This window comes from Lissotriton helveticus, chromosome 3_1, assembly GCF_964261635.1.
Source record: "Lissotriton helveticus chromosome 3_1, aLisHel1.1, whole genome shotgun sequence".
NCBI lineage: Eukaryota > Metazoa > Chordata > Amphibia > Caudata > Salamandridae > Lissotriton > Lissotriton helveticus.
The window spans coordinates 1,836,736,178-1,836,758,211 of NC_136061.1; the positions used below are offsets into that span (position 1 = coordinate 1,836,736,178).

At 48.0% G+C, this 22,034-nt stretch overlaps 1 protein-coding gene across 1 annotated transcript in view; it reads left to right on the forward strand.

The window, feature by feature from the left end:
- Positions 1-22,034, forward strand: part of LOC144823881 (mucin-2-like) — a 1,553,567-nt gene that overhangs the window by 1,371,695 nt on the left and 159,838 nt on the right. Inside the window, exons 38-39 of the mRNA XM_078682769.1 lie at positions 11,343-11,441; positions 19,564-19,692. Of these exons, the coding sequence (XP_078538895.1) occupies positions 11,343-11,441; positions 19,564-19,692 (228 nt within the window). The remainder of the gene's footprint in view (positions 1-11,342; positions 11,442-19,563; positions 19,693-22,034) is intronic.

A 22,034-nucleotide genomic window follows, 5' to 3' on the forward strand; every position in this document is an offset into this window, starting at 1 on the left:
TGTCTGATATTGATTCTTTTTTACTCCAAAAAATAATCAAATGAACAAAAGGAAAGCAACACGGGAAGTTCTTTTTATCAGAAAGTTATTATTTCTTATTATGTATTTTCTTTTGTAAGATTATAAAGGGTACATTTCAAATACAATTATTAAAAATGCAATCAGATGAAAAAAGGAATCAGACAATTTCTCCTATAATACATCAGAGTAGAAAGTCCAAACTAAGATAAATATAACAAAATGACTTCTAATTAGTACTAAAAGAAAATCACTTGAAGTAGCGCTTTGTAAGACTGGGCAGCAAGGGGTGAAGGGACAAGATGTGACAGAGGGCTGCGAGTGCATGGAGCAGGAATGAAATTTAAAACTAGGCAGACGGTGGTCAGGGTGAGAGAATCAGATTTGTGACGAGGATACTTGTATAAGGATGTCAGAGGTGATAAGCAGGGGAGGACCATAGGTGAAAGGGGAGACTGGAGCCAGAAGTGAGATACTACAACAGTGGGTGAGGGATGGCAGAGATGACAGAGTAGTGGGTGGGGGTGTCCAAAAGCAAAATAGTGCATATTGTGAGTATGCCAGGGCTGAGATTGAAGAGAGGGGCACGATGTGGAAGAGGTGAAACGTGACCGCAGGGGAGGGAGGCCAAAGGTAAGGCCATGCAGTCAAGCGAGGGGGAATTCACCATTTTGGTCTGTCTTTTTCCAAAATTATCTTGGGGGGAGAACCCCCCCCAAATCCCCCTAGCAGTGATCCGGCTCGCTCGCTACACGCCAGATGAGGGTTGGTCTGTCAAAATATGCCAGGGCTGCTTTCAGTTCCCAGTCCGGCCCTAAGTGCCACGTATCGCTGTCACCATAGAACGGAGCAATGATGACTGCAGAAAGTGGCCATGTGCTGCGCTGTGTCACACACACCTATGGAAATAGTGAGGTTACCATGCAGGTGGTATTTTGTTTTCACTCATATTATTGTGTAGATCTGCTTGGATCTTTCTTTAGAGAAACTCAGCACAGGAGCGAGTCAGGTGATGTTCCCAGCCTGACACGTATTTTCCCAACTAGTTGTGATTTTCTGTATAATAGAAAACCGCAGCAATCGTAGCTCTGTGCGTCAATATTTCTTCAATTACTGATCCCGCCCCCCACCCCATGCCATCCCGCCGTACCTTCCAGAGCACCAGTATCTTGTCATGACATACTTGTCTTGAAAGGTGGCAAGTGAGTTCACTTAAGGTCTGCAGTAGGTTTAGCTGAAAATCTAAAGATGTTTCCTTGACAATCTACCCAGGACAAAGCCCAACTGAAAGTGGTGAATGGAGAAAGGATCAGTGATTTTAGCCTATTAGCCAACACCATTGGCACTTTTCTTTACATTGGAATTGAGCAATAATAATTCTGGTAAAATAGAAATAACTTTGATGTGACATCGCACCTTAAATAAAATTACCCTGCAGGAGCCATTTGGTGAAACACGTGCTGGCGTATGGCTTTTCGAGTAATATGGAAAGAAAGTATTTCTAATCATTTAAATAAAAGCATATTTATCATTTTTATCACTTTGAAATGAAAGCACATGTGCTTAAGTTTGAAAAATAAAAATTCAGCAAGACGAATTCTGGATACTTGTAAGTGTATCAAACAGATCTCTAGTACATTTAGTTCTAGCAGGTTTGCTACCAGCCAGGGGCACCCTGTCATTAAGGGCTCCAGGGCTCTGGGCTCCACCCCCTCCCTTTTTTAAAGCATGATGAGTGTGAGGGTAACAGACGCTCACCATGTCGGGGTCACGCAGCCAGGCATTTTGCCTGTGCTAATGCACAGGCGCTTGACAGCCTCAACCAAGCTTTTCCTGGCAGACGATTTCACAGCCCTAAGCACATGACCTCACCAGCCCAGCAATGCTCAGTGAGGTCCTCTCCCGCATGACAAGGGGGAGCGTCGTTAGAATCAGACCTGGGTGCTTACGCCTTGTAACATAGTGGGGTGGGGGTCGGTGATTCTCACTGACCCCAACTCACTCATTGAAGAATTAGGGAAGATCATCCCCTCACTGGCTTACCGATGACAATGTCAGCCATTGAGAGGAGATGGTAAGATCTTCCATCAGTCCCTTCTTTCCCTTAAGACTTCAGAAACCACTGACACCTTTTTTCTTTTTGCTTAACTATTGTGGCCTGGTAAGTGTTTGTTGAATGCTGTTGCATGTGTATCTGTAGGAATATATGTCTACTTGTGACTGCGTGCTGTGAATGAGTGTATGCATGGGTATGCTCTTGGGAGTGAATGTGCATGTGGATGAGTGTATGCATTGGCTTTTGCGAGTGGATGGGTGGATGAGGGTGCGTTTGAGTGCCCGACCCATTACTCATTCCACGACTTTCAGCAGGCATTAATTCCATCTCCATTCTGATCTCACGACTCTCATTTGTGAATTAAGCGCCCACATTTGCAGATTTTCAAGTTATGCTCATGAGCCGGGATGGATCGATTGGGATTTAGCAGCTCTTTTTTCACTCTGGCATAACTGCAGCGCTCTCTGAAGTATGTTTTCAAAACCAGAGGGCAAATCATTTACAGGTGATCCGTTTTCCAGCATGGTAACAACACAGTTCTCCTTGATCATAAATCTCGAGTTTACAGCTGAGGAATAATACATTGGTCTTCGAATGTGAGGATAACAGCACAGAGTTTAACAGGCAGGTGTGCCTACATGTTATCTGGGTGCTAAGGGACTGCAGGTAATGCACTCTGGTCCATTCTCGTGACTGTAGGGGGTGTAATGGAATTGGGCTCGCTTATTATCAGAAAAAGAATCTTAGACCATGGTTTACACCAATATAGCAGATATTTGTTTAAAACTGCTATGATCCCGCACTGGTTTTTAGACTTGGAAATATGAGAGACACCTAATAAAGCTTCTTAGCTCTCTATTATCCAACTTTTATATTCCTTCAATATTTCACGTTTTCATTAACTTTTTCACGCACTGCTTTTCAGTCACCTCCAATAGGTTACACTACCCATACTCTTAGTTGCATTGGGACATTCGTATATACACTGTGCAATTACAACTAATGCAAGTGTTCTCTCCCTGGTGAAAGGAGTCCCAAATGATGACAAGGGCGGAACCGAGAGATGACTGATGGGTACTTTTTCACCTGAAGAAGTACCATGCACTGGATTTATAGACTCCTTTCACTACGTTTTCACTAAAGGCTAGGTCAGTGGTCAGACTCTCCTCCACACTTTAGATTCAGACCTTCAGTTACTCAGTGTTTTGTATAAAGTTTAAATAGGGAATGTAACTGTTTATGGTCTTTAAATATTTTCTCTAGGACCCTCGTCTTACCGGTTTGTTTATTGTTTTAACCATGATGCCTTTAGGGATGCTTGAAGTACTCTAGTGTCAGAGGCTGGGTACTTTTTTTAACCACCATTTTTTTTTTTAGGATAAAAAGCACGCACCAACCCCTTTTATATTGCACCCTATGACACTTAGATAAAAAAGCAGGTGTGACTAATTAGATGTGTTCTCTGAAGAGGAAATCCAATGACAAGCATTAAAACCCTCTGTGTACCTTTACTCCAAGCGAAAATTCCGTTTGCGATATGTACTATAAATATTATCAGTATTATTAATTTATAGATCTAAAAGAAACAGGTTAGTATTAGATTCCTTACCTTAGAATATCCCCAGGCGCCAGATTGGATCCGGAAATGTTTGCGTAGCAGTACCCTTGCACGTCGGTAGGTGTCGTCTGCGGCTCCGCATCTGTCGTCGGCGTCATGGGCACCGTGATGATGTCGTCGGAGTACTTAGACGCCGCCTCCGCGTGCTGACGTCAGTTCTTCTTTTTTCCGCGCCAGCAGGGCAGATCCGGAAAAGGTGGTACCTTAGTCATTTTTTGACTAAACCTTTTACGATCCCTTTTGATCATTTTTCGAGTCTTCGACTCCGAACGGTGCCGGTAGGGATGCCAGGTTTTAAACCCTGTGGGGACTGCGACCGACTGATGTCGGTCACCGACCCTCACCGCCGGTGCGTCCACTGCTCGGCGTCGACCACGACGACAAGACCAGCTCCGACTGCCGGGCCCTGACTTCGAAAGCTAGATAGGAGCGGTCCCGCAAGCGTCTCGAACTCCGGCAGTCGGCCCGCGCCACGAGAGGTCCCGGTCCAGACAGAGGTCGAGGGACCGGTCGCGGGGTCAGTGCCATCATAGCTCCGGGAGTCGCCATCACTCCTCAGGTTCGAAGTCGTCAGGTAAGCACAAGAAGTCGAAGAGACGTCATCGCTCTACCGACTCCTCCCGACACTCGCGCGAACCAGCCGGGGGTTCGGGTGACACCGCCCACGCGGCTACGTCGGAGTCGCAGACGTCGCGTCTTGCCCCATACACTCCGGTCCCTGGGCAGCATGCGACGCCGGAGGAGATCGAGCGTTTCATCATGGCCATGAGGTCCCTCACTCCTCTGGCGGGCTCTGCGGCGCCTCCGGGCCCAGCGGACCCGTCTGGGGGCCCAACGGGTTGGGTGCTTCGGCCCCAACGCCGGCGGGTGCTTCGGCCCCGACGCCGCCGGCGCCTTCGGGACCGGCGCCGCAGGGCCCCGCTGGATCCGCTTCTGGATCCGGGTCGTCGCCGGTTGACCTGAGGACCTCACCGGCGCCGGTCCTTCAGGTGTCCCCTCCGGCGCCGTCTTCGGGTGGCGCCGTCCCCGACGCCCCCCTCGGTCCCGTTCTGGCGCTGGAGCGGCACCGCTGGGCGCCGCTCTCGACGCCGCTTGGGGAGTTTTACTTCAATGAACCGGCCCCATCATTTGACAACCCTGATTATCAGGAGATGGGTGATGAGGAGTGTTGAAAGGGGTCTGAGGACCCTCTGACACGGGAGTGTCAGTCCCAGGAGGACTGGACAGGTGGACTTGGGGATGCCAGTGGTCTGGACACCTCACCAGACACTGGTTTTGTCTCACCTCCTACCGTGGCTACGGAGGAGGGGGCAACCTTCAGTGTGGTGTTGACGCGGGCGGCCAAGGCCTTGGGCCTTGAGCTCCCCGTCACAGCCATGAGGACTAACCTCCTCACTGAGGTCCTTAAACCGCAGTCAAGCTCGGCGGAGCCTCTGCTGCCGTTTAATGAGGCCTTGACTGATGTTCTTTTGGGCACTTGGTCCAGGCCCGCTACAGGTCCGCCTGTAGATAGGAACGTGGCCAGACGCCACCGCCCGGCCCCAGGCGACCCTTGTTTCCTGTCCACCCACCCCACCCCCGAGAGCCTGGTCATCCAGGATTCAAATTCCCAGACCGCATTCCCGACGGCTCCTCCCGATCGGGAATCTAAGAGGTATGAGCAATACGGCAAGAAGGTATTCTCCTCCCTGAGTCTGGGACTGCGATCTTCCACAACCACATGCCTCTTGGGCCACTACACCCACTCCCTGTGGGACACGGTCGCGGACGTGCTGCCAGAATGCCCGATGGAGGTACGGGCTAAACTCGGCCAGGCCCTTGTGGAAGGCCGGGATGCGGCACGGTATTCCATCCGGTGTGGGCTGGATACCACAGACTGATTCGTTGCCACACCTGGTTGAGGTCTGCCAACTTCTCGGCCGGTGTCCAGAATACCCTCATGGACATGCCGTTTTATGGCCGTCGCCTTTTTGGCGACAAGGCAGACCATGCGCTTGAGCGCTTTAAGGACTCCAGGGCTACGGCCAGGTCCTTGGGCCTCTCGGCCCCGCGCCAGCAAATGGGAGCCTTTCGCTCCTTTCGTGGCCAAGGAAGGGGCGCCCCCACACGTGCTGCCAGCCACGCACCGCAGACTAACATCCAATGCGGTGGCGGCCGTGGAAACCGCCGTGGCGGCGGTCGGGGACACCGGCGAGGCCAGTCCACACCTTCCCCCGCAGCATCCGCCTCAAAACCCTCCTAGTCCGTGCTTTCAGGCCCATGTGATGCCAGTGGGGGGCAGGGTTCGCCATCACCTCCTCCACTGGCGCACTGTCACATCGGACAGGTGGGTGCTGCAAATCGTCTGAAGGGGCTACTCCCTCCCCTTCGAGGCGACCCCTCCAGCCATGCCACCGCCATACCACCGCGTATCGGGGGATCATTTGCGACTTCTGCAGGAGGAAGTTACGGCCCTCTTGGCCAAGAGGGCCATCGAGCGCGTTCCTGGGCCAGAAGTAGGGTGTGGTTGCTACTCCCACTTCTTTCTGGTACCCAAGAAGGGCAAAGGGGGCCAAGCCCTATCTTAGATCTACGGAACGCCAACGGCTTCCTCCGGAAGGAGAAGTTCAAAATGCTGACACTGGCTCAGGTTTTAGCTGCCCTGGACCCAGGATGGTAGCGTTGGACTTGCAGGACGCTTATTTCCATATCCCCGTCCTGCCGGCCAACCGGCGCTACCTGCGATTCACGGTTGGCCACGAGCACTTTCAGTTTACCGTTCTCCCCTTCGGCCTTACCAGCGCCCCACGGGTGTTCACGAAGGTGATGGCGGTGGTCGCAGCTCATTTGCGCAGGTTAGGGGTTTCAGTCTTCCCCTACCTTGACAACTGGTTGCTGAAGGCGGGCTTGCTCCAGACAGTCGTCAGCCACCTCCAGACGACGGCCGACCTCCTGCACCAGCTGGGGTTTTCCATCAATGTGCTGAAGTCACACCTGTGCCCCTCTCAGAAGCTCCTCTTTATTGGAGCGGTTCTCGACTCGGCGCAGTTTCGGGTTTATCCTCCCGAACAGCGGGTTCTGGATATTCAGGCTCTGATTCCACTCTTTCAGCCTTTATCCCTGGTTGACGCTGCGGCTTCTGGGGCTGATGGCCTCCTGCATCCTTCTGGTGCATCACGCCCGGTGGCGGATGCGGGCTCTGCAGTGGGACCTGAAGTTTCAGTGGGCCCAGCATCAGGGCAACCTGTCCGACCATGTCCTGATCTCGGGGGGCACTGCGAGACAGCTGCAGTGGTGGCTCACGGACCGCAATTGGGTCAGCGGCAGGTCCCTCTCCCTTCCTCAACCAGAGCACGTGGTGGTGGCGGACGCATCCCTCCAGGGCTGGGGAGGCCACATGGGAGAGGCGGAGATCAGAGGCCTCCGGTCTCCGGCGGAGTCCCGGCTCCATATCAACCTTTTGAAGCTGCGGGTGATTCATCTAGCACTGAAGGCATTCCTCCCCTCTGTCCGTGGGAGTGTAGTGCAGGTGTTCACGGACAACACCACCGCTATGTGGTACTGCAACAAACAGGGCGGGGTGAGGTCGTGGACCCTCAGCCAAGAGGCTCTGCGCCTTTGGCAGTGGCTGGAACATCGGGGCGTGACCCTGGTGGTTCAACACCTGGCAGGTTCTCTGAACGCCAGGGCGGACAAACTGAGCCGCCGGTGCATGATGGATCACGATTGGCGTCTGAACTCGGACGTGGCGCGAGGCCTCTTTCAGCAGTGGGGAGAGCCTTGGTTAGATCTATTCGCCACAGAAGAGAATGTGCAATGTCATCAGTTCTGCGCGTTCGAATTTCCAAGGCGGCACTCGCTCGGAGATGCCTTTCATTGCGAGTGGAGTTGCGGTCTGTTATACGCCTTTCCGCCTATACCACTTCTGCCCAGAGTGCTGAAGAAGATCAAACGTGACCAGGCCCAAGTCATCCTTGTGGCTCCGGACTGGGCACGAAGGTACTGGTATCCAGAGCTATTCAGTATGTCAGTCCATCCCCCGGTTCGTCTGCCTCTTCAGGAGGACCTTCTGTCGCAGTAGCAGGGGACGGTCCTTCACCAAACCTGTCTAGTCTCCACCTCCATGCTTGGAGATTGAGCGGCGACAGTTGAGGCCATTTGACTTGCCTCCTGAAATCTGTACTGTTATTCTGGCAGCCAGGCGTCCCTCCACAAAGTCGGTATACGCCTGCAGGTGGAACAAATTTGTGGCATGGTGCACAGCAAAGGCTGTGGATCCTCTCTCTGCCCCTCTTTCTGAGGTTCTTCTCTTTCTTCTTTCTCTTGCCCAGCAGGGCTCTGCTCTGGGCACTATCAAGGGCTACCTTTCTGCCCTTTCAGCCTTTCTAAGGCTGCCTGATCAACCTTCTTTGTTCAAGTCCCCTATTGTATCTCGTTTTCTGAAGGGCATCGCACACATGTTCCCTCCTGTTCCCTTTGTGATGCCTCAGTGGGACTTGAACCTTGTCCTTACTTTTCTGATGTGCGCTCCCTTTGAGCCACTTCACAACTGTCCACTCCGCCTTCTTACTCTGAAGACTGGTTTCCTGGTTGCCATCACCTCTGCCAAGAGAGTGAGTGAGCTCCAGACTCTTTCGTCCAAATCCCCCTTCCTTTCTGTCCATCGGACAAGGTTGTGTTGCGGACTAGACCCTCTTTCCTGCCCAAGGTTGTCACGGCCTTCCACATCGGGCAGTCTATCACCTTGCCCACCTTCTTTCCGCCACCGCATCCCTCAAAAGAGGAAGAGCAGCTCCACCGTCTGGACCCAAAACGTGCGATTTCGTTCTATCTGGATCGCACACGCCAGTTCTGGGTGGATGACCAACTCTTTGTTGGTTACGTGGGTGCTAAGAAGGGACGGGCGGTGCACAAGAGGACCATCTCTCGGTGGGTCGTCTTGTGTATCAAGGCTTGTTACTCCTTGGCGAAAAAGGAGCCTCCTGTTGGGCTGAGGGCCCATTCCACTCGGGCCACGGCGGCTACTACTGCCCTGGGCCGGGGAGTGCCCTTGCAGGACATCTATTAGGCAGCTACGTGGGCCTCGCTGCACACGTTCGCAAGACACTACTGCCTGGATAGCCAAGTCCGGAGGGATGGCTTCTTTGGCCGTTCCGTCCTCCAGGACTTTCTGGTGTGATTATTGGTTCGCAGACCCACCACCGGGGTTGGTATTGCTGGGGTATCTATTCTAAGGTAAGGAATCTAATACTAATCTGTTTCATTCAGATGAACAAGTTACTTACCTTCGGTAACAATATATCTGTAAGAAACAGTAGTTAGTATAAGATTCCTTACCGCCCCACCCATCCTCCCCGTTCTGCGAACTGATATCTAGGGTTAAGGTCATCTCCTTTCAGGGCCCTAGTTTCAATGGCACCAGTGTTGGTTTTTAACATGGCTCTGCGTTTCTGGCGCAGAAAAGCTGTGTCTAAGAACTGACGTCAGCACGCGGAGGCGGCGTCTAAGTACTCCGACAACGTCATCACGGCGCCCACGACGAGGGACGCGGAGCCGCAGACGACTCCTACCGGCGCGCAAGGGTACTGCTACGCAAACATTTTCAGATCCAGTCTGACGCCTGGGGATATTCTAAGGTAAGGAATCTAATACTAACTACTGTTTTTTACAGATATATCGTTACCGAAGGTAAGTAACTTGTTCGACACGTCCATGAGTGCGACTTTTCTTTCTAGAGCACTGTCTATGAACTGGATGACTTTTTATCATTTTTATCGGTTAAAGAAAAATAAAAACAAACATGTAAACTAATTAGTCAATTGGACAAGTGGGAAAAATTGGGATTTAAGCCAAATTTAATTTCCACAGGCTGCTCATTTGATTCGTTATCCTAGCCCCGCCTGACTGAGCATTTAAAAACACCTACAATGCTGTGTGTATTGTTTTCTTTTTAGAACTAAGTCACCGCACACTATTGCAAAAAAGTAAAACGATCCCATGCAGTTTATGAAGGTGTATGGCAATAAAAACTTAGGGCACAATAAATAAAAGATTTTTAGTTAGGAACGAGTTACTCTGAGATTTTAGTAAGAAATTGCCACTATTGACAATGCTGGTAATGGCTATGATTTGTATATTCCAAATGAATTTGGGAACAACGTTTTTATTACAATAATACTGAAGATTTTTTCCATGAATTGAGTCATTTGAATAAAATATCTTTGATAAACTACAGGACTTGCAAGCTACACAAAACATAACCAACCTAAGACACTTTTAGGCTGCGGACAATCAGGTCAGAACATGAGGCCAAGACAATGATATGAATGAAAATAGACCCCAGGAAGTCAGAGGTTCAACATTTGTCTGAAAGATAAACTGATCTACAACTCAGCGCTGATCTCCATGAAAAACGCCAGCCAGTGATAGGTATAGCAGACCAGTGTTGCACCCCACCAACGAGGCACTTTGGGGACGGTTTCTCTTCCTTATGCCTCAGCATGACTCTCGACCCTTTGGTGACAGGTATATTTCAATCAATCAATCATTCTCCAGAATGCTAAATTAGATTACACTCATGTAAGAAAACTACATTTTAAAAAGGTTTAGAAGAGTTATTTAGCCATATAGATCTGTCTGTGATTCTTTATTGTCCCTTCCATGCAGAAATCAAAAAATCAGGAACATCTTTTCTACTGCTGTGGTGTCAGATGGGCTAAAATATGCGCTACTTTTAATCACTGTGCCATTTATCTATCAGCCCGAGGGTTGGTACTTAATAAAACAGAAGGCACTGCTGGGACACAACTCTGAACACAGTAGGGGATAAGACTAGAACCATGTATTCTTGGCATTCACCTGAAGAAAATCAAATCGTGGCTCCATTAACTGTTTGAATAAGATCAGCAGATCCACTACATGGTATCTGGAAAACGTTTTTCTAGCGGGTAATGTACTTTTTGTTTAAATGAAAAATCGACATGTTATTCATGTGACCCTAGTATATGATTGCCATTCCATTGCTTCCGCCCTATCAAACCGCGGATGCTTGGTGTAATCTGATGGATTCGATAAATCAGAATGTGGAGAGATCGAGGAAGGCAGTGTGATGTGTGTGCATTTCAGCGTTAAATATCTAAAATCAATTGCTGATCCCTGTGCTATAGAGCCATTAGGTGCTGCACCCACCTGAAAGCATTTGTAAATTGATGTTACCCAATTAATTAAATATTTGGTATTTGTTCCAAAGTTATTGATGAATGTGATTATTTTTCAGCTTTTAAGCTTGGTGAGCTCTAACAAGATAATGTCTATGGTGGCGTATACTCTTTCAATGAAAGCTGATGGTGTGAATGAATGGAAGTATTCAGAATGCACAGACGATATAATAATGCCTGCTGGTGAGTTAAAATAGAATGCAATACAGTCCAGACCCCATCCATTTGACCTGCAGCTTAAAAGGGGAAGAGCTTGCTGTTCTGCCTAGGGTTGGCTCACTTGAGCATCTAGAAGACTGTTCGCGTGCAGTGTGATAGGGCGGAGAGAACTGCAAAAAAACAGGAGACGTCTGCGTATGCTGGAGATTTCTCATGCCCGTCCTTGTGCATTCACACCTTGTTCACAAAATGTGCAGGCTCAGTAACTATATGTGTGCCAATTGCTCCCCTGCAGGGTTACATAGTGATCGAGCAGGATGGTGACTGCTGCGGCTCCTGCATCCAGGTGGCTTGTGTGGTGGAGAAGGAGGATGGAACTCAGGAGGTTCACCAGGTATCTATTTAGTCAGTTTGGGGCCCGTGTGTTGGTGGAGCGTTTCTTCAGGGGTGGGTGAGGGCTTTATAGAATGGGGGATGTTAGGGATATATCTTTTGAGTACCTAATAAGATTTCTATGCAAGAGGCTGCAGTGCAAAATTCCTGTGTCTACACCCTGACTACACTGCCCAGCAACACAGCATCTTTTTTTACTCTACCCTTCCTGATGTGAAACAGAGACAGCATATATCACAACTAAAGAAACCTCCATAGGTCCTGATTTCTAGCTTTATTGTGCAGGGAAACTGAATTAGCAGTGCTAAAAAGACCATATCCCAAGAGTATTTCTACTGCTGCACCCTGCTATTCCAAGTTAAACAGGTTAAATTTCAGGAATACTTTGCAGACCAAGTGCCCGATTACGACTTTGGTGGCGTGGGAGCGGACCACCATGCCAGTGCCGCGCTCCCACACCGCCAAAGACGAGGTCCTCATGGTCTGGCTGGCTGTTCTTTGGCTGTCCTGCAGCAGTTCCAAGGCTCGTAAGTAAGCATTTGAATTTCAGCCCAGAGTGAGCACCAAAGCAAAGAACTGGAGTGAATACATACAGGGGGGTACAACACGTGCCCCCCGCATGCACCCCCCATGCATAGGGACAAAAGGGGGCACTACACTTTCCTGACCGCCACACTTTTCATGGTAAAGGAAGTAACCTGCTTAGGGCCACCCGGGTCACTAATGACCACTTCTCAGCCTTCCATACTAGATGAAGAGTCGGTCCGACAGTAGAGAATACAAACCTATACCTCTTTATTCATATACACTCAGAGCGGAGCCCCATCTGCCAAGTCGCTAGAAGTGCTGCAGAGGGAACTGAAATCGACAAGCATAAGATATGTACGTTCCATAATCGGGTGTAAACAGGCCCACAGTGAAATTTTCCAAGCAGGTGCAGTAAAACAGTGAAATACAGAAAAAAACGGTTCAGCGCTCCTGTCCTACACAAAGTAAGTAACATGGTCCAAGGTTGTTCCATCTGGAGCCCGTCACCAGACAAGGGGGAGAGGGCCTCTATCTGGTAAGAAAGCTATGTGCTGACATGAACAGTGTGCTCATTACTGAAACAAAACCAAAGTGAAGAAACTCAAGGAGGAGCATATCTCAGAATTAAACTAGATCCGTTTAAAACAGCCTAAAATGGCGCCCAAATAGAAGATGGAGCAGCGAATGCTAACTTACATGGAGCCTGCATAAGCGTGAACAATTTCTATTCTAACAATGGCAGCCTCACCGCCATAAAAAGGATGGAGGTTTTGAAAGTCATAATATGCTTGGCTGTGCAGCAGCTTCAAAGCCAGCATATTGCAGCCCCACCCTTCTGCACCACTGCTGAGGGGTCACGGATCCTCGTTGGTTGTGGCGGTCCAATGGCGGTCTGAATATGGAGGTCAAACCCCACCACAGACCACCAAACTCAGAATAGGGCCCTACGTTTTGCTGGATAAAAACCTGCATACATTTCACTATTTCAACAGGTTTTATGCTCCCATTTGCCACCTGGAATTTGCTGGTGGATTAGTGTGGGTCAGGTGATAGGGAGAAGAGGGTGTTGTGAGGTGACTGCTGACACTACCTGCACCTGTGATCAGTTATCTCTGCCCCCTCTGTGGCGTTGATGTGGGTGAAATGTGAGCAATCTCAGCTATGGCTCCCTGACTTTGGCCTGGGGCTGCGCTGCAGTGGGCCTGGAGCTGGGGTCAGAGGTTGTCTTTGAGCAGGCCCTTGGGAGCCAGAGGATGTATCTTACTGCTTGTAGCTGGCAGGTGCAAGCCTCTGGCATGGAAATTTGCTTTATCATTTGCAGCTGTGGGGGGGGTAGACAGGCGTGGTTGGTGCTGGCTGATTTTGCTGTGTGCCCTGAGTCTCGTCCTCTGACCTGGGACATTTCCTGCTCTCGGGGTGGCGGAGGGGCCAAAGGCATCAGGGTTGTGGTGGGAACTGGCAGCTACACAGGAGTTGCATTGTCTGCTTCCGCTTATATGTTTTGTGGCAGGTGGAGCTCTTTCAGCCTCTACCTAGACCTGTACTAATTTCTCTGTCGGGGCGTGGTTGGAGCTATGGGGTACTTTTTTAACCAGGGCACTCTCTACAGTCCCAGAGCTATACTTGCTACTCTTCAGAGGACAGAGGGTTGTTGATGGATACAGTGTCAGGGGAGGCTCCAGGAATGCGGGGTGAGCATGGACAGCATCCCTCATGGATAGGAGAGGTTTGGATCATGCTCCTGCCCTAAGCTCTTGCTCTCTGCAGATCTCAGCCACAAGCCCAGTCAAGGTTTACTATGTGTGGTAAAGTTGCACCCACTAATTCGAGGTGTAGGAACAGTGTCCATCTTGGAATGCACCGTAGAGTTATCCATTCCCAAAGGGTACCACTCTGGGTCAACCGTAATCAGGATCTTAATGACAAATGTGGAATATGTTTAGGCCCTCAGAAAAAAAGGTTGATGACCTCATATAGAGTGAGTGAATCAATAAATGAGATTCTTGCAAAAATGCTAGATCCCTCATTGAACCCTTCAGTGTCATAAGCTCCCTAAACAGTGTACCACATAAGGTAGACAAGCCACTGGTTGAAACTCGTTGGTCTTTGCCAAGGTTAAAAATCTGTTCGGCTACACATAGTGACAGATCAGCCGCCCACTCTAGAGTGACTGGTCTATGACCATGTCTGCCGGAATTAAAGCAGTGGGACTCATCATTTCAAAAAATGGCAGCCTTTCCTAGAAAGATTGATTTTTGTGCCCCAACAACTTATGAAGACCCGCATAAGTGAGCTCTGACAACATATCTCCACTGTGGAGGCACATTCCAAGCTCTCACATATGGTAACTGATATTCTAAGGATATTGTCTGACATAGGTAAAACTCGCTTGAGAGCCTTTCTCCTCAAAGTGTTCCTTTAATGGCAGTAGCTGCAAGTTTGGTGGATATCTGCCACCCTAGCAGAACACTCTTGATGTGTCAGATTTGTCACTGCTTCCTTGGCAATTTTGATCATTTCCTCTACTGCGTATGCAAATCTGACAGGCAGAATCTATATCAGCTATAAGTCTTTTCCGATGTGCTGATCTTGTCAATCCAACTCTGGACAGACTGTAAACATCACATGCTTGAACCCCAGTCTATCAGGAGATTGTTATGTTATGTTATTCTCTCTTTTATAGCGCACAAATCACCTGGGGGCATCTCAGCGCTTAACTCTAGGACAACCCGAAAGGCAGGGAGCACGGAAGGTAGGAGAGCGTTAGAACAGTAGGGCCTTAAGATGTTTCCTGAACATCAGGTAGGAGGGGGGTTCTCGCAGGGACAACGGCAGACTGTTCCAGTATTTAGGCGCAAGGCATGAAAATGCCATGCCCCCAGATCTGCGAAGTCTGGAACGAGGGACCACCAATAACTGTTTAAGACTTGATCTCGAAGAGTGTGAGGGGATATATCTTCCCAGTTTCTTCTGAAGATACTCGGGACCTTGCCCCTGCAGCGCACAGTAAGTAATTCTTAGCATTCTTAGTCATTCTTAGCAGCCTCACTATTAAAGGCTCGTTAAGGAAAAAGGCTGGTCACCTAAAAACAGGTACATTTAGAGCATGGAAGGACATAAACCCTAATGACCTAACGTTGCTCTTAAACTATACCAGGCCAGAACTATCTAATGACCCCTATACTGCAACTACTCAATTCCAGAAATGGTTGGGCGATGCCACGACCCAGCTGGCTCCAACTAAATCCCTTTCAAGAAATAGAAGTTCGCCAACGGCCAAGTGGTACACAAAAGAATTAAAAATCCAAAAACAATTAACCAGGAACAGGGAAAGGCACTGGCGAAGAACATATGACAGCGAAAATAAGAAAAAATATAAAAAAGATCTAGCCTCCTATAAAGCAATGATAATAGCAGCTAAAAAACATTTTTTTACAATTCATATAGAGACTGCGAATAACTCCAGCAAACAGCTCTTTAACATTGCCAAAACTCTTTCGGGTAACACCCCGGATCTTAATCCGCCTCCATCACAAGTACTATGTGATGCCTTATCCAAGTTTTTCTTCGCAAAGGTAAATGACATTTAACAAGCCTTCAACTCTAATTCTGGCAGAGGTTGTGCTTCCACCCCCATGACTACTTCAAAAAATACCATGGGACAGGAGGTGGCAGCGAGGTTTCAAAGTGGGTTGATCGCTATCGGTGAGTGGATGACAAAAAATTGTTTGAAGCTCAATTCCGATAAAACGGAGGTGGTTATCTTTGGCAACTTGTTGCCAGCCTGGTCTGTAGCTTGGTGGCCATCGGCTCTAGGCACTCCTCCCTGCCCCACCGCTAAGGTCAGAAACCTAGGAGTAACATTCGACGACCAGCTTAACTTTCTGGCGCATGCAAATAAGGTGGCAGCTAACGCCCACTTCAAACTCAAAATGATAAAGAAAATTTTACCTTATCTACCAGACTCGGCCGCCAAGACGTTAGTCACCTCCTTGGTCTTGACATCTCTAGACTATTGCAATGGTCTTTTGCTCAATGCACAAAACAGAGTAACCAAAAAACTACAGACTGTGCAGAACGCGGCGGCACGCGTGCTGTCCAAAAAACCTAAATTTGCACCCATCTCAGATACTCTGAAAAGCTACCATTGGCTAACCATCCAAAACAGGATAAAGTTCAAATCACTGTGCATAGTTTACAAAACGCTGCAAGACCAAGGACCGCATTTCCTTAAAGAACAACTAATTCCCTATAATCCGCCCAGAACACTCAGATCCACCTCACTTAACCAATTGGTGGTACAACGTAGCAGAACAGTCTCTTGGGGTGACCGCCGCTTCTCAGTTGCGGCCCCTAAAATCTGGAACACCCTGCCACACCACTTAAAAACAAGCCCCTCGCTCCTTCAGTTTAGGAAAAAACTGAAGACTTGGTTATTTAACCAGTAAATCAAACTTCTGGATCACCTGTTCAGGGAGAGACATTTTTGCAGATAGCGCCGAGACGCCCACGGGTAATTGTATGCGCTTTATAAGTGTCATTAAATAAAATAAATAAATAAGGCAGCCGATCTTAAAAAAAGACCTCCGTTTCATAGGAAGCCAATTAAGCCTTCTCAGTAAAGGTTGCGAAGGGGTGCCAGATGGCACATTCATGACCAGCCTTCCTGGCGTATTTTGAATAACCTGTAATTTTTTCAGGGAGGTGGTTCCCACCTCAGCCAACAGCGCGTTCCCATAGTCGATGCGACTCAAGACCAGGGCTTGCGTGACTGTTCTACGGTGTTCTAGGGGGATAAAAGGGAGGATCTTTCTAAGTAATCTAAGCCTATAATAGCATGCGCCAGGTACCGCGGTCACAAGGTCCTGCATGGTTAAAGCCTGATTTAATTTAATGCCCAAGTTATTTACACAAGATTTAGGCGTAGGGGGCAAGCCCAATTCTGCCGGCCACCAGTCACTATTCCACATTACTGAGGCTTTTCCTAGGAGCATCAGCTCCGTCTTGCTCGGGTTCAACTGGAGACAGTTGTTATTCATCCAGTTAGAGATCGCCGATAACCCCGTAGCAAAGCGAAGCCTGTCCGCCTCAACATGTGGTCCGATGTTAAATAGTAGCTCGGTGTCATCGGCGTACGATATTATTTCAAACCCCAGGGCCTCTGCCACCCTTGCCAAAGGGGCCATATAGATATTAAAAACGGTGGGGCTAAGGCAGGACCCCTGGGGCACCCCCTTATCCAATGATGTTCTTTCAGATTGATAAGGGCCCATTTGGACTGATTGTGAACGGTCTGCCAAGAAATTCCGTAGCCAATTAAGGGTAAGGCCCTTGATACCACAGGAGCTTAACCTCTACGCAAGCCTATGGTGAGAGATGGTATCAAAGGCCGCGGAGAGGTCCAACAGTATCAAAATAGCAGAGCCTCCTGCGTCCACTATTGTTCGGAGGGAGTCAGTCACCGCCAAGAGGGCCGTTTCCATGCTGAACCCCGCCGGAAACCGGACTGCGAGGGGTCCAGGATGTTATTCGCCTCTAAATAGCTATTTAATTGCCTATTGATCAGGTTTTCTAATATTTTACCCAGAAGAGGGAGCAAGGATATCGGACGATAATTGCTCAACTCTTTCGGGTCAGCCGTGGATTTTTTTAGAATAGGGCGAACGTGAGCCTCCTTCCAGGATTCTGGGATTATTCCTTCCCTCATGGAGAGATTAAACATCTCCTGAACTGTGGGGGCCAGACTATGAGATACAAGCGACATAATTTTGGGTGGGCAGAGATCTGTCGGAGAGCCTGATTTAGCTGAGGCCAACGCCATCTGTGTCTCTGCAAGAGAGACTGGCTCAAAACCATCTACGAAACAGTCAGATCTATTAACATCTCCTTCAGGTGCCTGTCACCAGTTGTAGTCACCAGCTTATCGGTGGAGAAATTTGCATAGATTTTATCAATTTTCTCAGAGAAAAACTCTGCTAAAGAATTACAAAGTTCCATTGACTCCATTGTAGGTTGTGTGCACACCGTCGGTTCCACAAAGTCCTTTACAATATCAAAAAGGGCTTTGGCTGAGTTCTTAGAAAGCTCAATTTGGCTGGCAATAAACACACGGCGTGCAACCTTCAGGTTCCGGTGATAGGTCGCCAGAGCTGATTTATAGAGATGTTTGGATTTCACCGTTTTGTTATGTCGCCACGCTCGTTCCAATTTTTTACAAACGGCCTTTTCTGGCTCAGTTCTGGGGTATACCATTTAGCAGAGGATCTGCTAGGAGTGGGCCTTAGATTGTAATTCCTAGGTATGGTGGCATCAAATGCTTTTTCCAAACCAGCTTTAAATTCAGCCAACATGTTAGCTGCCCCCAGGGCTTCTAGCTGAGCCGGAGGCCTATAGGCTTCCTCGAAAGCCTGTGGGGTAAGTTTATTCCATGGCCTATATGCGGTGGGACGCCGACCAGCCGCTTGATCCCTTTGAGACTGCATAGGCCGCAGGTATGTAAACTTGATCATCGAGTGATCAGTCCATACGAGAGGCAGTGGAGTGTCAAATTTAAGCTCCTCTACTTTGGAAAAGACAAGGTCAAGAGTGTGACCACCACTATGCGTGGGCCCTTGTATTCTTTGATGGAGACCCAGCTGCTCCATATCCGTAAGGAGTTTCTTAACTTCAGGTAGGGGACCAAGTTCACCATGGTAGTTAAAGTCACCTAATACTAAAAATGTGTTTGCCGCAAGAGCGTGCATGGCTATCAAGTGAGTCCGTGAAATCGGTTTTTGGGCCGGGAGGCCGGTAAACTAGTGCTCCCGACCAGCACTCCGATGCTGAAAAGTTTATTTTAAAAATGCCGATTTCCAAACTCTCCTCCAATTTGGAGCTAATCCAGGAAATGTTAATATGCTGTCTATATGCTATTGCAATACCCCCCCCTGATTTAGCTGTCCTATCAAGATGAATAAATTCATAGTTTTCAGGGATAGCCATATTGATAGCTGGATGATTAGTGGCATTCAGCCATGTCTCCGTCATAAAACATACTTCCTGGGAATAGGTGTTAAGCAAATCCCAAATTTCAAACTGATGTCTGGGAAGGGACCTGACATTGCATAGCATAAAAGTAGGGGCTTCCTCCCTATTGGACTCCAGGGTGTGTTTAACCTCCCTATGGCGAATGAGTTTATTGCCCTGGAAAGTGCATCTCCTACAGGCTACCGGGCCTTGTAACTGGGCTGGGAATTTTGATGGACAGGTTATCATATCAGGAGATTCAGGCTTTGCTAAAGCTGTCACACCACCGTGCTCAGAGTGGCAATGTGTTTACGTAACCTTGTAGATATAATTGCAGATTCTTTTCTGGGCAGATTAGCTTCAGTGCCACTTGTATCCTGTCCAGGAGCTAGCCAAACATAGACTTTGGAGTATAGTTGGTGATCAAGTGGACCAAGAGTGCACCAGTGGAGTGCATCAACTGAGTATACAAAACACTGATACAAATGTACCTTATCATCTTATTTTCTTGTATCAAAGAGGGAGCATAATTGGATGAGAAATTGTTGCTTTATATTGTATAAAAACTCTTTCCTGTATTTTTATTTTAGCCTGGAGAAGTTTGGAATGACCCTGATTCAAATTGCACATCATACAGATGTGAGCAAACGGGAACAACATTTACATTGGGGGAAGAAAATACAATTTGCTCTCCCTTTGTGCCTGAAATATGCGAGCCGGTAAGTGTATTTCACTTTGATCAGTCACTGAAAAGTTGTTGAATCATTTGTCTATAAGTTTCTCCTCAGAAGAATCCTTAGGGCTAGATATTCGTAGGATGGCTTCTATCAAATTGGAGGTTGATGAGTGCAGTGGTGGGCGTAAATATTGAGCCTTACCTTTATATACGTATGATGTGAACACGTTCAGAGGAAAACCTGGGATCCAGGGTGAGTCCCTCTCCCAAGAAAGTAATGAAAACATTATTAGCAAATGGTTCATTTTAAAGAAAACAAATGTAGTCATAAAGCAAGGCTTGTAAAGCCGTGGGATCAAATAGCCTTGAACTATTGAACACATTAAAAACTGCCCCATATCTTTCTGCATTAATGTGTTCAACAGTTAGTATAATGTGTAAATTGTACAGCATGACAACTTTAGCCCTTTAAAATGTATGCTTGCCCAGTATCTTGCACCTCATCCAGCATTAACTTTGGAAAAATATGCCCTAACCAGATTTTTAGAAGCATCCAAAGCTGTTGGATACAACCAGTCATACAGAAATATGTGCAGACACGTCTTTAAGTGGGATGAAAAAAGTGGGTGCTCTCAATAAAGGAATATGTCAAATACATTTCTGTGATTCCCATAGTGTGCCACTTGACGGGTATTTTAGCTTCTCTCTGAGATGTAATTGTATCTAGATAAATGAGACAACTGCCATGCACCTAAAGCCTGTCAGTATAATTGACTTTGTCAAAGGGTGTTAGCTGCTTAAGATTAATGGGGTATAACAATTATTTGTCATAAATATTTAACATTAGAAATGTGTCAATTCGGAAATTGTGAGCCTGTGAATGAAATAGCATTGTGGCCTTTGGAAGGAGTTTTGGCCTTCAGTTACGTGTGCTTTATGTTAGATATGTATCCTCTTTTTTTCCTGCATATCTTATCAATCTACACATCTTCAACCACCTCTCTTACCTCTCCAGCATCCTCTTTTCACTCTCACTGAATATACTTCCTCGCATCACCCTCATTTCACTGCCCCCTAACACACACTGCACTCCCTCAACTTTAAGCACTTTAATTTCTCTTTCTTTTTCCTTGCAAGTGTTTTGACATCTGTGTACCCCCTTCACATACATATCCATAGAATGTGAGTTGCAAATGGAATACAGAAACATTGTTCTGTGTGCTCTGTAGAGGGACCAACCCACTGGCAGGCACTTTGTTTGTCTTCAGACTTAGCGCTTAATCAAAGCCCCTCATAAACACAAGGCATGGCTCCATCCTCAAAGTATGCACGGAAACAAATACAGATAAACAACAACATAATAAAATAGCTAACTCTTAAGGGGGGCAAGATTAAGTAAAGCATGTGAAATAAGAGAGGACCTAAATCACTGAGATGCATTCCCTTAACTTTTTCAACATTCATTGTTTGCAAGTCAATCCATGTTTTTGGCATCAGTGTTAACTTAGAGGCATGAAGACACAGACAGTTTTAATGTCATACATCAGAGAACTGTGCAGTGTAAGCACATATTTCTTGCCTTGCTTGACTCGGATATTTGAATGAACTTCGCTGGGGAACAAGAACCCTGCTTGTTATTTGGATCCATTTTACGGGGGAATAAATACAGCAGCTCCACTTCTAATGTAGCCAGCAATCTGCAGCGAGGGCCTGGGGTGTCACAGTGAAGGAGTTTAGCATGATGAGGGGTCTCAGGACAATCTATACAACACAAAATTAGCATGCAAACACTTACCATTACTGAGAACAAGGCACCAGATCAACTGTACAGGCATCCACTCTCACATATGACCTCCTGGACCTGTCAGCTGGCTTCGACACGGTCTGCCACCACACACTACGAACACGCCTCCACAACGCCGGGATACAAGAGAAAGCCCTGGACTACCTCCTTCCTCTCCGGTAGAACACAGAGCGTCCGCCTTTCCCTCTTCCACTCTTAAGCCACTGAGATCATCTGGGGTGTACTCCAGGGCTCATCCCTCAGCCCAACTCTGTTCAACATCTATATGGCACCGCTCGCCCACGTCGCCTGTCAGCACAATCTCAACATCATCTCCTATGCCGATGACACCCAGCTGATCCTCTTCCTCACCAAGGACCCCCACACCGCCAAAACCAACCTTCACGAAGGAATGAAGGCCGTCGCTGAATGGATGAGGAACTGCCGACTGAAGCTGAACTCGGACACGATAGAGGTCCTTATCCTCGGATCCACCCCTTCGGCCTGGGATGACTCCTGGTGGCCGACCGCACTAGGAACCGCTCCAACACCCATTGGCCATGCACGCAACCTGGAGGTCATCCTCGACTCCACCCTCTCCA